The sequence below is a fragment of the Martes martes genome (assembly GCF_963455335.1).
Source record: "Martes martes genome assembly, chromosome: X".
NCBI classification, from domain to species: Eukaryota; Metazoa; Chordata; class Mammalia; order Carnivora; family Mustelidae; genus Martes; species Martes martes.
The window spans coordinates 53,330,682-53,349,528 of record NC_137897.1 but is presented as its reverse complement, the minus strand read 5'-3'; the positions used below and the strand labels follow the sequence as shown (position 1 = coordinate 53,349,528).

Sequence of the window (18,847 nt, the reverse complement as noted above, 5' to 3'; positions counted from 1 at the left end):
ACATTTATGAATGTCTATATATGTATGTTATAGATGTGTGTTATTTTTTCTACCCTCCAGATGATATTGCAAACTTAATTTATAAACAGCTCTATTTAATTGACTTAAAGACAAACAAGAATTTATTTAAATCAAGTATACCCTCAGAAGTGTGGAAACGAACCCAAATGTTTTTCAAGTTCATGAGAACTAGGATAACCATCAGTAAATAAAAGCTCATTTAAGTTTGTTGGTTTAAACAAAACAGGCATGTCTTTAAGGTTACCCGCATTAAATATACTTTTATTCTATCTAGGTTTACTAAAAGTCAAATATGCTCGTGTTACCTCTCTTATAGAATTAACCGGCAAGAAAGAAAACTTAATATATGGTTAGCTATGTAATATCTCATAAAATTTTCATAACTAATTCAATCATAATTGTTAAAAATAAGTAAGTTAAATAGATGTAAGTAAATGTTTATAAACAGGCTTCCAGCTATGGAATGAATAAGGCATAGGAATACAAAGCACAACACAGGGAATATAGTCAGTGATATTGTAAGAGTGTTATATGGTGAAAGATGGTAGCTATACTTATGGTGAGCATAGGATAATGTATAGAGATGTGAAATCACTATGTTGTACATCTGAAACTAATGTATCATTGTGTGTCAACTACACTCAAAAAATCAAAAGTAAATATTTTAACAATAATTATAATTTATGGTATGTTTATTTAAAGATAGTTTCCTAAATCTAAGATAAAACATAGAAGTTATACTGAGGTAAGTTAAATGATGGATATTCACTGAATATCTAGATCATTTCCAAATAAGAAAAAAACACCGAAACATCAATTATTAAACATAGGTTTATCTACCTTTGGCTTCCCTTTATAGAGGAACAGATATGTGAGTCTATAATTAAATATATTTTGTGCCACTCTGGAAAATTCACTATGAGGGAGAATATACTTCAAGAAATTATGAGAGGTACTTATAAATGTTCCAATCTACTATTATTTACTTCTTGGTTTTTACTAGAAATTAAGGATTCTAAGGGTTAAGAATTCTAATTAATATATGTAGTTAAAACTACTAGAAATAATAAGGGTTTTAAAAATAAGCTATCATATCAATAGTATACTTATGTAAAACTAAAGCTAAAAATTTTCTTTCATATTCTAAAAGGAAAAAATTTTCCAAGATTATTGGTCTGCTCTTGATAAGAACTTATGAAAGGGTTTTCTTTGCCTTTTAATAAAATAATCTACAAGGAACACAAAGATTTTGTGTCTGACCAAAATAACTTACTATACTTCACATTGTCTTTATCAGGTCTTTAAGATTAAGAAAACCCAGTCTTCTCAATACTAACAGAACTAAATTTTGTTCAGAACTATGTAACCTTTGGGGCACTTGGGTGGCTCAGTCCTTAAGCATCTGCCTTTGGCTCAGGTCATGATCCTTGGCTCTGGGGATCCAGCCCCACGTCATCGGGCTCCCTCCTCCGCAGGAAAGCCTGCGTCTCCCTCTCCCACTCTCCCTACTTGTGTTCCCTGTCTCGCTGTCTCTCTCTCAAATAAACAAAAAAATCTTTAAAAAAAAAAGAACTATGTAACCTTCTGTGTTTGCCTTTACCATCTTCTATGTCACTTTGCTTAAATATATAAAATATTATTTCAAAATGATCTTTGATACCTTTTAATCAAATGCTCGAAACTTTGACACTTTCTCAAAATCAAATTCTAAATGGCATCTTTTTTTACCTCAAACTAACTTTGAGATTTCTCACAGGGACCCTGGAAAATCTCGAAGGATTTGTCTCTCACCTTGTAAAAGAGAAATGTTAAACTAATTAGGCTTATTTGGTATGTTAAATTACATGGGGGATATTGTTAGATAAATGATAATAAACTTTCTTAGGTGATATTGTATGGATGCATGTTATCAATATAAGTGATCTAGAAATCATGTGAAATTCCTAAAAATCTGATACATCTTGGTATAATTCCATCAGTCATAATTCTAGTAATTACCATAAAATGTTATACGTCGCAGAAATAACCAAATTTTTTTGACAATTCTATTATAGTGAACTATCATCAGCTCTTTAACCACAGACATTTGTCTTTTGCCATTTACAGACAGTTATTTACTCTGATGTCTTTGCAAAAGCACTTCCTCTTTGGAAAGATTCATGAAAAAATCTGAAAATTACTCTAGAATACAGGTTTCTAATAATGTTACCATTATAAACCTGAACTGAGTAGGAATGTCCAGAACTAATGGAAAAATTGGATTTAAGTAGAACAACAATAACATGAGGATGAATGAATTAATGAGGGCAATTATATTTTTTAAAGCTTTTTCTTTGAAACATTACTGGTTCCTTCATGTTTTCTTTTATCCAGAATTAAGGAAATCTTTTTCTCTTAAGCTATCTATGAATTATAGTACTTTTATAAAGTATAACTTTTTAAACAGAATGTAACTATTTACTGATTCTCTCTACCTGGATTCTCTAGAATTTGGAAATTTACTGAGTTTTCTTATTTTCAAGGCAATATAGTTATTTGAATAAGTTCAGTAAGAATCTGTTCTCCTTAGACACAACTGGAAACAATGATTATGTTACCAATGTTTTGACTGGAATGTTGTATTTGAGAATATGTATAGAATCAAATATGAAGAGACAGCTTTAAGGAACTAAGGTTGACTTTATGGACTCAATACAGCCCCTTGGAAAAATAAGCTTGGTACCTTGCTTATAGGATTCCTGGCAGCCTAACCAGTGAGTAAAGGAAGTTACTTCCTGGCAGGCCTAGGGACTCCAGAATATATTGGGGACCTCATGAAGAGAGGAATTCATCCAAATCTAAATGTATTCCAGAAGTCTGGTGGTGAGTCTTTGGCTTGGTTTCTTAGCCTTGAGAGGGTTTAAAAAGTCTGCTCTAAGATTACTTATGAAAAGTTCCAACAAAGCAGATTTAAAAAGAGCCTATATGGTCGATCATTCTTTTGCTACACTCATATAAATAATCAGGCCAGTGTAATGAGACTAGACTTATTGTGAAAACAAATTAATCTCACTGGGATTATCTTTGATAGAAGTGAGAGTGATTGTAGAAAAAATGAGTGTTTCTCTACAAAATTATAACACAACTCTGAAATACCTATTTCTAGTCCTATTTATTGTCATTGAGATTTTGTTATATAACTCTACACTGGAGTAGATTTTAAATTCTGCTACTTTCCTCAATTATCCAGGCTTCAAGCTATAATTTTTCCAAACTAATATTTCCAATGTTTCTCCCACCCTTCTAGTTTGGAATCATTAAGAATAAAAAGTGTTCTTGAACCTCCTTGAAAGGGACTATACTATGTCCCCATCACCACCCAGACAGGAGTCAAACTTCTGGAACTTGAACCTCCCAATTTATAAAAGCTCCTCCAGACTCTTGGAGCTGCACACTGGCTGGAGATCTAAAATTACTATTGACTAGGGAGGTTCCTCCCCAGAAGTAGATGGCATCTTGAGGTGAAGAGCTCTCCCAAGGTTGTAGATCAGGATCTATATCTCCAATAGGAAGCCTTTATTCCTTTTGCCTTTCACTACTTTCTTTTTCTGTTAATACACAGGAAAATAATGCTCCTTAACTCTGGTGACTATACCAGAATCTATTATTTGAGCAATAACTGTCCAACAAATAACTGTCCTAGACTCTCTGGACAAAGTTGTTCTTGATAATAGGGTAGGCTTTGATTATCTTTCAGCTGAGTAGGCAGGTGTTTGTGCTATGGTTCATACCAAATGCAGCACGTGGATTGACGCTTCTAAGAACGTTGAGACTCAGCTACATAAGATTACTGAACAACTCACTTGGATTAAGAAGGCAATTTCAATGGGGTCTTTATTTGACTTTCTTTGATGCTGATTGGTTTGGGTATTGGGAACCATGGCTCCAATGTACACTCCAGACATGGGGAATTATCTTCCTTGTAATGACCATAGTAGTATCCCTCATGCATTGTATTCTCTCAAAATCTAAATGCAACCTTACAGCTGCTAATCACCAAGAAAATAAACTCCCTGAGATAAGAATGTCAGAAAAAGAGTGAAGAGAATGACCAACTTAGAGAATGTGAACCTGATGTCATGACATATGAATACCACACAGATTCCAAAAAGAAAAAAACAAAAATATAAAGTGAAAAACCTGTGAGCACTTCAGTGCAGGAGCTGGAAGTAGCACTAGTGCTTTAAATTTTGATCGCATCTTTCAGTTAGGCTGAGGGTCTGTTAAAAAGAGGTGGACTTCTTTAAAAAAATAAGACAACAGGCCCAAAATGAAGTCACTTATGGTAAGCCCCACACTGCCCAAACTGAGACTTAATTATTATTTTGTTTTTCCCAGAAAAGGAATTTTAAACCAGTCCATCAGAAATCACTTGATCAGCTCTAGTTAGATTATATGTCTGATAGACCCCTGTCATTCTCTAAAGGGAAGTAACCTTGCAATAAACAACCTACTTTCCCCCTAATATAACTTCCTGTTATTGCTCCCATCTGTCTATAAAAGTCTTTCATTTTCTCTGTTTGACTATTTCACTTAGTGTATTCCCCTCCAGTTCCATCCATGTTGATACAAGTGGTGTATTCATCATTTCTGTTGGTTGGGTACTATTCCATTGTATATATGAAACACATCTTCTTTATCCATTCCTCTGTTGAAGGGTATCTCAGCTCCTTCCACAATTTGGCTATTGTGGACATTGCTGCTATGAGCATTGAAGTTCATGTGCCCCTTCTTTTCACTGTATCTGTATCGTTGGGGTAAATACCCAGTAGTGCAATTGCTGGGTCATAGGGTAGCTCTATTTTTAACTTTCTGAGGAACCTCCATATTGTTTTCCAAAATGGATGTACCAGTTTGCATTCCCACCAATACTGTAAGAGGGTTCCCCTTTCTCCACACCCTCATCAACATTTGTTGTTTCCAGCCTTGTTAATTTTTGCCATTCTAACTGATGTAAGGTGGTATCTCAGTGTGGTTCTGATTTGCATTTCCCTGATGGCTAACGATGTTGAACATTTTTTCATGTGTCTGTTAGTCATTTGTATGTCTTTTTGGAGAAGTGTCTGTTCATGTCTTCTGTCCACTTTTTGACTGGATTATTTGTTTTTTGGGGTGTTGAGTTTGAGAAGTTTTTTTATAGATGTGGTTTCACTCATATGTAGAACATAAAGAATAGCATGGAGGATATTAGGGAAAGGAAGGGAGAACTGAAGGGGGGAATCAGAGGGGGAGATGAACCATGAGTCTCAGGGTTTCAGAGGAGTGGGGGTTGGGAGGATGGGGTAGCCTGGTGACAGGTATTAAGGAGGGTATGTGCTGTAATGAGCACTGGGTGTTATATGCAAATAATGAATCCTGGAACACTATATCAAAAACTAATGATGTACTGTATGGTGACTAACATAACATAATAAAAAAAAAGTTGGAGGTGGATTGTGAGGAGTTATTGTTTAATTGCTATACAGTTTCTGTTTGTGATAATGAAAAAGTTTTGTACATAAATAGTGGCAATGTTTGCTCAACACTGTGAATGTAATTAATGCCACAAAACTGTATGCTTAAAAATGGCTAAAATGGTAATTTTATGTTGTATATATTCTATGACAATAAAAAAGTTTTAAAGGAAAAAAAAAATTGTCATTTTCTACAGATCCTTGCAGCTCTTTTCTAACTGTTCGACAGAATGCTTCTCAATTTAAAAGGATTTTTCCGCAAATTAGCTCTTAAAATTTTTAATATGCCACAGTTTATGTTTCAGCAGTACATGTACCTACCATGTAATGTAAAATTGAGAGTGCAAGTATAGACTGATCAATCTGTAAAATCAATTTAGAATGTATACTCACACTACAATGGGATTTGCTGAGCATTCTTATTCTACAATTTTGCCAATTTCTAATGTTTGTTTTTATTTGAAAAAGTATGTGAAAGATTGCTAAATGTAACTGGCAATTAATTATTTGTACCATTATTAAAAGTATATGAGAGTTGGCTCATCAAAAAAAGTACATGAGAAATATATGAATATGGAACTATAGCTCGATTTTGCTGTGGCTAACACTGTGTCATAAGTTTTGTGACTTTTGGGATTATCTTTACAGCACTCATTCATTCCACAAATATTTATGTCAGTCATTTGTTGGATATTAGATTGCTAAAGATCCAAGAGAAAAAAATCTTGTGAAAAAAAATAGACTGAGGGATGCTACAGCATGTATTACCTACCTGAGAATTCTATAAATGCAATTTTCCCAGATGACGACTAGGTTTGATCTAGAGAAGACTAGTCTTTCATTTCTGATTGACTTGACTGGTTATTTTTATTTGAAAGGGTCTCCAGTGTGAGCTAATGGGAAACATATCATGAAAGTAAATTGATAGTCTCAGTATATCAAAATAGAAGGCAAGGGATATGTGAAGAACAAGAGAAAAAAAACAAAGATAAAGAGAGGTAAAGACCAGCCATAAACACTAGTGTCTATAATATAATAGACGTTCAATAAACACTGGATAAATCAATGGATGAAATGTCATTAACTGTAAGACTGGTCTAAGGAAAGTAGAAAGGGGTTTACAAGCCAAGACAGGAGGAGGCAGAAGATAAGCAATAAGATTAGGAACAAAATGAGAACCAGTGGAGTTCAGACAGAGGAAATGAGGCATATACACTCTCTATCAGAAAAAAAAGAATATATTTACATTATCCCAAAGTTAATATATTCTTCTTATATGCTTCAGATAAATGGTACAAAAGACCTTGGTTCAAGAAGCAGAATGGTTATTCAAAAGGGAACACTGTGATTTCTCTTTTCCAATTGCCTATACTGTCAGGTGGGGATCAATAGAACCCTGGATCTGGGATATTCCAGAGTTTATTCTGAGGGGAAAATGTAGGACTATATCCATGAACTATATGGTAGCTGCTAGACTCTATGCTTCTTGAGGAATGAGATTTTTGTCTGTTTTTTTACTGATATACACCTATCACCTGATACAGTGCCTGGCATATAGGAAACAAGGAAAACAGTCATCTCCTAGAAGCTGCAAAAGGCAAAGGAACAGATTCTCCTTTAGAGCCTCCAGCATAAATGCAACCCCACCAATAACCTTGATTTTAACTCCCTAAGACTGATTTGTTACAGTAGCAATAGGACATTAGTGCAAAAAGTTCCCCGGTTCCTTATTCATGGTGAGATAGTGGATAGGCTCTCCAGATTAGAAACCCAGAAGCAGGGAGCAGGTACATTAAGGAGGCTACCAGATTTACATGTCAACAATTTAACTTTTTTTGAAAGTTAAGATACTTCTGACACAAATATTTCTATCCCCCTTTTCACACATTGACAAGAATGCTAGAAAAGGGCAATATGTTGGTTGGGAACTAAGATGAATTTGGTATCTGTTTTTCAGTTTATAAGAAAACAATTGATAAAGAACAAATATTCAGACCACAAACCTTATTTCTAGCTTCAAAACTGGAGGCAAATAAATAATTTTAAAAAGGACAACATTAAATAACTATTTACCAATTATTCCAGCCTCTTGTAGTACTGGTTCAAAGCACACATGATCTGAGAATATTCAAAGTACCTATCTAGGTTACTAAGTATAATTGTGATTAATGTGCTGAACCTATATAAGTTTTTAAATACATGCACATGTGCGCATGTGCACACATATACACACCTGACCTTAGGAATAAAAATGCCTTGATATGTATTGAAAAGTAAAGTTCCCCACTATACTTGAGTATAATAAAAGTGATTAACCTAAAGAATTGCTTTACAGATAAATGCATAGAGTTCAAGTTTTGCAGCTCCTAAAGTGGAGTGTGATATGGTTTTGTTTTACTCGCTAGGGGTATTATTTCTCTGTTACTCAAAGAGCTCATATAATTTGAAGTTACTTCTTTTTGATATATATTTATTATCTATTTGTCTAGATATATGTGAGTTTAATACTAAACTTGATTCTTCAGATCCTGAACACTTAAGTATGAGGGATTTTTTTAAGTCTACTCTCATCTCTACTCTATTTGACTGTCTACATATGATTACATTAGGTGCTCCATTTGGTTTCTGAAAATTAAATGTATTTTCTGTTAATAGTGTAAAATAAAAGGAGAAATTTTAAAACCTAAATAAGTAACATCTTACCAATGGTTTGTTACTTTACTCACTATATTCGTTTCTCCTCTGTTTAGTTCAGTAAATAATGATTTTCGTGGATGGCTTCCTAGCTAGAATCAACTTCATAAAGGACACATGTCAATACATCTAGTCTCCCTGCTCTATCTCACTCCTCTGTTTCAGTCATTGTGAAATACTCTCTAGAGCACAAGATTTTAGAGTTCCAGTGAAGGAACAGTTACTGAGTACCTGCAATGTGCTAGGTACACTGGTATTGTCATGAGCATGATTATAATTATCAACATTATAATATAAATATATGTAATTATTATAAGAGGCATTATCATTAATAAGATGACAATGACTTGATAAGAGGTGGAGAAGCACAACACTTAGATGCAGTACCAAGCTGTTTCTGAGGTAATCAGATTAGCTTCTCTGTGACTTGAGTGGTTTATGATGGATTCAGCATGAGTGAAGATGCTTCCTGTCAGTTTGTAGGATATGTTAACATAAAGCATAATGCAACAATCTTGGGTGGGGGAGAAATGTGACTAACCCAATGGTGGACTGAATGAAAAATAATTATTTATTGTGGATGTGTTTCCCCTTCCCACTGACTCTGCAGTGTGTGTTGCATTTTATTTGTCAAAAAGACAGATTTTCAGGTGGGGAAAGAAACGAAGTCTTTAGTAAACAACAGAAAAAAGCCCACAGTCATGTGTTGTAGGAAACACTATAAAGAAAGGAGTCCAAAGGTTGTTTAAGTTAAAAAACATAACAGGAAGTGTACTTTTGATGGGCATAGAGCACAAGACTTAAGGAAAAAAGAGAGGAAAACATGCTGTGCTAGTAAAAGGAGAGGAATGTTCTTCCTCCCAGAATAGATCATGATGAATCTATACGAAGCCAAAGCAGCCAGCCCCTAATGGTGTGGGAATAGATCAGGGAAGGATGAAAAGAAGCAAGACCACTTTGAGGATCCCAGTGAGAATCCCCAGAAGATATAATATAAAAGAAGCTTAGAAGGGAGATCACTCCACACAAAGATAAATTGTAAGTTAGCAGAAAGTCAGTCTTTCCTATAGAATGTAAACTCCACAAAGGTAGGAAATGCTAGTGGTATGTTCACTCTTGAGCAAAATGCCTGACCCTTAGTAGATACTCAAATTATTTGCTAAATGAATAAGGATCACCAAATCTAGAATTGGAATTGGGGAAAGAATCAGGGATTACCACTTTCATGCAGAAATATGTAAAACTGACACTGTTTTATATTGTATGTATAAATATTTATATCCAGAAATTCTTGGGCTACTTTTCAGATATTCAAGTAAGTAATATTTGGAGCTGGATGTTGAATAGATGCAATATGCCAACCCTGCCACTTTCTATGATACATGAATCAAATCGTATTGCCATGTATGATTTGAGGGAACCATTTCAGCCCTATTGAAGCCTGTAAGAGAATCAGTAGGATGCTGAGCATGGCACATGGTTCAGCTTATTATATATTAGGAAGAAGAATGTAGTGATACTAGACAGAGAATTCTACACAGTTAATCTGAGTTCAATAATTTTTCAGAAACTAAATATTCTGGGCCATGCTCTAAGCCCTTTCCCAAATAAAAAAGTGTCCTATAGCTTATAAAATGTGCTGTAAAAGGCCAGGAATAGGATTATGTGAATTTTTAAGTCAAGAATATAAAGTGATAAAAGCAAGCAATGCTGAGGCAATAATAATGTACTCTATAATACAAAAATTCTATACCCTGCTATTACTACATGTTGTAGCATCCTCAAGTACTAACAGGGTTAGGTTGTCAGGCCTACAGGGTTATGAAAATTAAGCTATGCATCACAGAATAGACCAAAGATATGTGCTTTATTCAAACTGTAGCTCTCCACACTCAGTTTGTTTTCTGATGCTTTATGAAAACTGAGATTACCAGATAGTTCACTATCATTCACAAAAGGAAGAACAGCAGGTTTGCAGAAAGATAAAAACAATTAAGTTTAGTTCTGGACATGTCAAATATATGTATCTGTGAAACATGTATATACAGAGAGAGTCTATGACAAAGACAATTCCAATTCTGATTCCTTCAGCCTTTGGAGATTAACACCTCTGCCATGATCCATATTGTTCATTTAACAGACTATGCTATATAGATATGATCATTCCAATGTGCCATGACCTAAATATGTTTAGTAAGCACAAGTTCAGTGAGAAACTGGAGACACTGAGTTTAGAACTCAGGAGATGATGTCTAGACTAGAGATTTTTGGCTGCTGTCAGCATAGAAGTGCTAGTAAAACCCTGCAGAGGGACTTTATGCCAGGCCATGTTGGAGTAACTGGCACTAGACTTGCTCTCCTGTTATGACAATAAGAACACTGGACAAAATGTAAGTAAGAGAGAGCTATGACAATGGACAGCATAGGTCTATGACTCTGAAAAAAGGGGAAACAAATAAAATAAGTCCTACCATTGTCACACCTTGCTACCTAAAAGTACTTTCTGAATAGTAGCATAAGGAATAAGAACTCAAAGCTGAGCATGGAAGTCTTGCTCAGGTGGAAGAGAAAAAGACTGGAGTTCAGAGAGGCTGTGGCAGCTAGAATTTGCAGGGCATTATACCAGAAAAGAGGGAGCTGTACAGAGAAAGAACAACAACAACAAAAAAAAACTTCTGTGGGTCTCCTTGAGTCTGTCCATTGAATACTAAGCTATGAGTGGCCAAGATAAAACTCTATGAGGCTAGGGACACCTAGGTGGCTCAGTCAGTTGAGCATCCAACTCCTCATTTGGACTCAGGTCATGATCTCAGGGTCATGGGATCAAGCCCTGCATTGGGCTTTGCACTCAGTATGGAGTCTGCTTGAGATTCATTCCCTCTCCCTCTGCCCGCCTCTCTGTTGCTCCCCTGGCTTATGTGCTCTCTCTCTCTCTCTCTCTCTCTAAAATAAATAAATAATCTTTTTTTAAAAAAGTCTACGAGGTTAGCCAATGACATATCAAGGAATTTTAAGCTGAACAATTCCAAGAAGTGATGCAGAGCTGGCAGATGTTTAAGTTCCAAACAATAAGAATGAGGAGACAAAAGAAGATAGACTTCAGCAGTAGGGCTAACCTAGCCAGTAAAAGATACCTTATATTTGTCCTGACAAGCTTAAAAAGAAGCATCAAATGGATAGCTGATCTACAAATAACTACCTAAAAAACAAATTTCAATACTCTTTAATAGAAGTCAACAAAATAGACATGTAATACCCATGATTTTCAGAATCTTATCAAAATTGCTAGACATACTCTTAAGAGGGCAGTATATACCAATGTAGACCTACTTCAAGAAGCAAGAAAAATCTCAAATACACAAACTAACCTTATACCTAAAGGAGCTAGAAAAAGAGGCATAAATGAAGCCTAAAGCCAGTAGAAGAAGGGAAATAACAAAGATTAGAGCAGAAGAAATGATGCAGAAACAAAAGAAACCAATAGAACAGAACAATGAAACCAGTAGCTGGTTCTTTGAAAAAAAATTAATGAAATTGATAAACTCCTAGCGAGGCTTATTAAAAAGAAGAGAAAAATGACCCAAATAAATAAAATCACAAATGAGAAAGAAGAAATAACAACCAATACCACAGAAAGATAATTATAAGAGAATATTATGAAAAAAATATATGCCAACAAATTGGACAACCTTGAAGAAGTAGATAAATTTCCAGAAACATATAAATTACCAGAACTGAAACAGGAAGAAATAGAAAACTTGAACAGACTGAAAACCACTAAAAACTTGAATCAGTAATAAAAAATCTCCCAACAAACAGAAGTCCAGGGCCAGAGAGCTTCACAAGGAAATTCCACCAAACATTTAAAGAAGAGTTAATACCTATTCTTCTCAAACTATTCCAAAACCTAGAAGAGGAAAGAAGACTTCCAAATTCATCCTTGAGGCCAGCATTTTCCTGATATCAAAAGCAGATAAAGATTCCACTTAAAAAGAGAACTACAGTTAAATATCCTTGATGAACACGGATGTAAAAATTCTCAACAAGATACTAGCAAATTGAATCCTTAAGAGTATATTAAAAGGACCATTTGGCATGATCAAGTGGAATTTATTCCTGGGGTGCAAGTGCTTCAAAATTTGCAGATCAATCAATGTGACAGACCAGATTAATAAGAGAAAGGATAAGAACCACATGACCCTTTCAGTAGATGCAGAAAATGCATTTGACAAAGTATACTCATGATAACAATCCTAAAAAAGGTAGGATTAGAGGAAATACCTAAGCAATGTAAAGGCCATATATGAAAAACCCACAGCTAATATAATTCTCAGTAAGGAAAACCCAAGAGCTTTTCTTATACAGTGAGGAAAAACAGGGGATGCCCACTCTCACCACTGACACTTAACATAGTACTGGAAATCTTAGCCACAGCAATCAGACAAGAAAAAAATAAAAAAGCATCCAAATTGGCAAGGAAGAAGTCAAATGGTCACTACCTGCCAATGACATGATGCTATATTTAGAAACCTTGAAAGACTACACCAAAAACTTGCTAAAAACAATAAATGAATTCAGTAAAGTTGCAGGATACAAAACCAACGTAGAGAAATCTGCTGTATCTCTATATACCAATAAGGAAGCAGCAGGAAGAGAAATCAAGGAATCGATCCCATTTACAATTTTACCAAAAAAGCATAACACACCTAGGAATAAGCCTAACCGACAAGGTAAATTATGTGTACTCTGAAAACTATAAAACACTGATGAAAGAAATTGAAGATACACAAAGAAATGGAAAAAGATCCCATGCTCATGGATTGGAAGAAGAAATATTATGAAAATGTCTTTAGTACCCAAAGCAGCCCCTATCAAATTACCAACATCATTTTTCACACAGCTAGAACAAACAATCTTAAAATTTGTATAGGACCACAAACGACCCCAAATAGCCAAAGCAATCTTGTAAAAGAAAAGCAAAGCTGAAGTCATCACAATTCTGGACTTCAAATTATATTACAAAGCTGTAGTGATCAAGAAAGCATGGTACTGGCACAAAAAAGGACACATAGATCAATGGAACAGAATGGAAAACTTAGAAATGTACCCACAATTGTATGGTTAGTTAATCTTCAATAAAGCAGGAAAGAATATCAATGGAAAAAAACTGTCTTCAAAAAATGATATTGGGAAAACTAGTAATCTACATGCAAAAGATTAAAAGCAAAAATAAACTACTGGGACTTCATCAAAATAAAAAGCTTCTGCACAGCAAAGGAAACGATCAATAAAACTAACAGACAGCCTACAGAATGGGAGTAGATATTTGCAAATGACACATTGATAAAGGATTATTATCCAAAATTTATAAAGAACTTATAAAACTGAACACCCAAAAAACAAATAATCATTTAAAAAAATGGGAATACATGACTAGACATTTTTTTTTTTCCCCAGGAAGACAAATAGATGGTCAAAAGACACATGAAAAAATGCTCAATATCACTAGTCATCAGGGAAATACAAATCAGAACTATTATGAGATACCACTTCACACTAGTTGGAATGGCTAAGATTAACAACACAAGAAACAACAGGTGTTGATGAAGATGTGGAAATGGGGAACCCTCTTACAGTGTTGGTGGGAAGGCAAAGTGGTGCAATCACTCTGGAAAACCATACGGAGGTTCCTCAAAAAGTTCAAAATAGAACTACCCTACAATCTAGGAATTGTGCTACTGGGTATTCACCCAAAGAATATAAAAATAATAATTCAAAGGATAAATGCACCCCAGTGTTTACAGCAGCACTTGAATATAGATCAAAATATGGAAAGAGCCCAAATGTCCATCAACTGATGAATAGATAAAGAAGATGTGGTATATACACAATGGAATATTACTTAGCCATCAAAAGGAATGAACTCTTCCCATTTGTAATGGCATGGTTGGAGCTAGAGAGTACTACGCTAAGCCAAATAAGTCAGTCGGAGAAAGACAAACACCATATGACTTCACTCATTTGTGGAATTTAAGAAGCCAAACAAGTGAGCATGGGGGGGGAAAGAGAGAGGTAAACAAAGAATAGACTCTTAACTGTAGAGAACAAAGTGATAGCTATCAGAGGAAAGTTGGGTAGGGATAGGTTAAATAGGTGATGGGGATTAAGCATTGCATTTGATGAGCAACTGGTGTTGTATGGAAGTATTGAATCACTATATTATACATGTGAAACTACTATCACTGTATTTAATGAACTGGAATTTAAATAATTTAAATAAAAACTTTAAAAATTACTAGACATGTAAAAAGTGAAAAAATGACATGCGTAACCAAGTTAATATTTTTTCATTAGGAATACATGTAGAGGAAAAAACAAAGGGTGACAAAGAGGGAATGCTGGAAAATACCCAGCCAAGATTTATAAGATGAGAAGAAAAAGGACCTGAAAAGAGTCACTTGAAAGTTCTAACACAAGATTTTAGAAAAATCACAAGATGTTGAATCACAGAAGTCACATAGGGAGAAAGTTTCAAAAAGGAGGGAGTAGTCAACAAGGAGATCAAGCCAGATAGACTGTGAAAACCGTCCACCGTGAATACCTTCAAAACTTTAAGCAAGACAGACTGAGAACTGTCTGCTGTGAATATCTGCTGTGATACCTTCTAAGCCTGGCAAAAGTAGTTCCAGTGGAGAGGTTGGGGTAGAAGCCAGACTGCAAAGGTTCTCAGGTGTCAAGATAATGTGGAGAAGGAGAAATGTTAGTTGTTTCAATGCAAGATTGTCTCTGAGCCAGGGTAGGCAAATATGTGTATATTTTTCCTTTGAAAATATTTCTTAAACATTCTACAACCTTTTTTTAGCAATGTCTCCTTTCTCTTTTAGTCACATTTATTTTTAATACACAATTTCCAATAAGAATTATGAAATTAAAATTGTTACCAAAAAAGGCATTCAGCAGCTTCTGAACCTGAATGTTGCTGCCCACAGTACGGTACAATCCCTCTGTCTTGATCCCTAGGGAAAGAAATTGAAGTCAGTTTTGTTTCCACAGCTAGAGCTTTCATTTCCCTCAGGGTAGAGAAAGTAGGTACTTACATCCTAGTCAGTTCAAACAGAAAAGTGTCTCCCTACCCTCTCCAAGCTCTCCAGCCTTCCCCTGCAATAGGGCAACAGTTTTGAAACCTCTCTCCAAATTATTCTCTCTATACTTTCATTTGGATTATACCAAAATTTCATTAATATGAACAGAAGCCGAATATACTCTATAGTAAAAAGAAAAATATGCTTAGGTGGGTAGCAGCAGGTGGCTGGGAAAAGTGCCGCCATCTTGGAAGGGAGCTAGGGTTTAACTGAAAAAGGAGGAAATACCAATCTCCAAGTTGCCCGTGAGCAGTGATATAAAGGAAGAAAGGGATGGACTATGGCATATGTGAAACAGAGAGGCTTGGCTCATATACTAACTGCCTACATTCTAACAATTCTCAGAGAGAGACTAGAGAGTTAGAGTTTTTTAAGGATTTTATTTATTTATTTGAAAGAGAGAGAGATCACAAGTAGGCAGAGAGGTAGCCTGAGAGAGAGAGAGGGAAGCAGGTTCTCTGCTGAGCAGAGAGCCTGATGTGGGGCTCAATCCCAGGACCCTGAGATCATGACCTGAGCCGAAGGCAGAGGCTTAACCCAGTGAGCCACCCAGGTGCTCCTAAACTGATATGTATTGTGGTAGAAATTGAACTCTTATTTATTTGTGGTGGAATGGTAATAACATTACTTGAGGAGTGCTCAGTAGTATTTTAGAATATCTTATAAGATGTTGGAAGCTCTTTCTCTTTATTTATTTTTTTGAAATACAAGAGGCTGTACATATTTAATATACACAACTTGGTGAGTTTGGAGATAAGTGAAACCATCACCACAATCTACCCATCACATACCCATCACCTCTAAAATTTTCCTGCAGCCCTCCTTATTCATTATATTGTTGTGATAAGAGCTCTTAACATAAGATCTACCGTCTTAACACATTTTAAAGTCTGCAACACAGTATTGTTAACTACAGCTTTATGCTGTACACCATATCTCTAGGACATAATTAACTTGTATATCTTAGAACTTTGTACCATTTGATTAATTAAGCTCTTTCTCTTTAAATTCAGGAAACCACAAATGATCCCAATATGCTTGGATACCACTGGCTTGAAATTTGCTGGAATTTTAGAAACTTATGTCTAGTGTTCCAGGTTTATACATAGTCTTTATTGCTAAAATGAGTCCTGACCAACAAACAACATCATTGCTAATTTTAAGAAATTGCCCTAGAATAAATTCAGAGTGACCAAATTCAAACACCGCCAATACTCTGGTTCATTTCTTACCTTTGGTCTCAATGACATTGATGCACTTCCTAACAAACTTGAACCCCACTTCATTCAGTTCCACTGTTTGAAATAAAGGAAAACAGAGTTAGATCCTGCTATAACAAGCTTTACTTACAAAACATTTATTGATCATGCTAGGAGACTGCAGTGAGAGACTAAGGGGTATGGTTTTTCATCTCTAATACCCTTAAATAGAAATATTTTTTCCCCTTCAAAGAGTTTTTTACTCTTCTAACACAAAACGCTGTTACTGATCTCTTTGCATAAGGTTTATTTTAGGCATGAACAACATCAAACATGAAATGTTAGGGTAGAAATGCTCATAATTTCTATCATGTGTTTAGAATAAGAAAGATATAATGTTCTTCTCTATATTACTATTACTACCTATACCATAAGTTAAGATAAAGTGACTTCCTTATTTCACTAAGTAGACATATTAAAAAAAATAGGTATGAATTTTATTCCACACAGAGTCATCAACAAACACATTTGCATCAATATTACAGAATATTAACTGATTAGGACAGCGAGCAGTTTGTAATGTCAATAGATCATAAATTTGACTCACTTTCTTCCTGTTTTGTTATGGGGCTGTGGTAGATCTACAAAAGAAGAGAAAGAAAAAGCCATGGCTATTGTCAATCACTATAGGTAAGTGTGGCAAATAATACTAATCTCTTTCCCCAGGTAGTCCATCAAAACCATTAGTGACTTTGAAGCTTTAATAAGATGAAAAACTGGACTAAACAGAATCTTTGCCTAGGTCCCCAGAAAACACTTGGATTAACAATCTCTGAAGCAGATTCCAAGTAGCTCACTGCAGCTGAAGTTGTAGCCTACCCATCTTAGAAATTTACTTACGTAAAGCTTGGAGAATTTTTCTGATGGAGCAAGAGAGCATGCGAGAAAAGAAACAGTTTTCTAATGGATACATGGCTAATGGGCATTGGTAGTAAAATGTAAATACTTCCAATACCAACCTCCTACCCCAAAGGCTAACTAATGGGTGTTTCTCTGTAGAAAAGCAAGTGTCCAGCTGAAAGACATCCATGCACTGATCAAGATTTGTCTTGAGTCATATTGAAGAACACACTGTAAGAGCTACATGAGAGACCAAAGGGGAGATCCTCAACAAAGTCTAGTCCTGGCTCCACCTCTACCTCATTAGGATATCTTGGGCATGTCCTTCTCATTGTCTATACTTCAAGATTCGTATCTCTAAAATGATGAGGATTGGAGCAGATGTCCCTTCAAGTCCTGATCTTCTTTGACATTTTAAACAAAGGCATGTATACCACATCTAAGATTAGTGAATTGGGTGTTTAGTAAATCAGCAAGAATAATAATGTGAAACTGCAGGAAGTAAGCTTTCTATATGGTATTTGTTAGTCTGCTTTAACAATCTCTCCTTTTATTTTATTTATTTTTTAAAGATTTTATTTATTTACTTGACAGACAGAGATCACAAGTAGGCAGAGAGGCAGGCAGAGAGAGAGGAAGGGAAGCAGGCTCCCTGCTGAGCAAAGAGCGTGATGTGGGGCTCAATCCCAGGACCCTGAGATCATGACCTGAGCCGAAGCCAGAGACTTAACCCACTGAGCTACCCAGGCGCCCCAACAATCTGTCCTTTTAAAAGAAAATTATCGGGGCACCTGGGTGGCTCAGTGGGTTAAGCCTCTGCCTTCAGCTCAGGTCATGATCTCAGGGTCCTGGGATCAAGTCCCACATCAGGCTCTCTGCTCAGTGGGGAGCCTGTTTCCCTCTCTCTCTGCCTGCCTCTGTGACTACTTGTGATCTCTGTCTGTCAAATAAATAAATAAAATCTTAAAAAAATTAAAAAAAGAAAATTATCTGCATATGTGTGTATGCCCATGGACATTTCAATGAGGGAGATTTCTGTGCTGACCAGCCCTAGCTGCAACTTTTAACAAGCTATTTGCAGAAACACTATCAAAGTCAAGTTGTTAAGGATCAACATTTAGTGAACCCATATTCTAATGTCATTCTCCACAAAAAGCCACCTGCATCCTTCAACCTCTAAAACCTAAAGAGAGAACAAATTCAAAAGAGGGAATCAAAAATAAAATGCCCTGCTGAGCCTCCTACCATCTTCCTAGAGAAACATCAGAGGCATGCAATAGTTAAGCTTCAGGTTTCTGGGAAGGAGGGAGAGACAGGTCATGGACTACTTTCTGTATGCCAGTCCTCACAGTACCACTTCCCTCCTGCTACCTTCTTGGTTGCTATAAATGCAGTCTGA

The 18,847-nt window shown here is 35.6% G+C and overlaps 1 protein-coding gene across 1 annotated transcript in view; it reads right to left on the bottom strand.

The window, feature by feature from the left end:
• OPHN1 (oligophrenin 1) overlaps nucleotides 1-18,847 on the bottom strand; it is a gene marked incomplete at its 5' end in the record, with an annotated part of 228,896 nt that overhangs the window by 54,263 nt on the left and 155,786 nt on the right. The window contains 3 exons of the mRNA XM_080795513.1: nucleotides 15,149-15,223; nucleotides 16,582-16,644; nucleotides 17,156-17,189. Coding sequence (XP_080651639.1) covers nucleotides 15,149-15,223; nucleotides 16,582-16,644; nucleotides 17,156-17,189 — 172 coding nt within the window. The remainder of the gene's footprint in view (nucleotides 1-15,148; nucleotides 15,224-16,581; nucleotides 16,645-17,155; nucleotides 17,190-18,847) is intronic.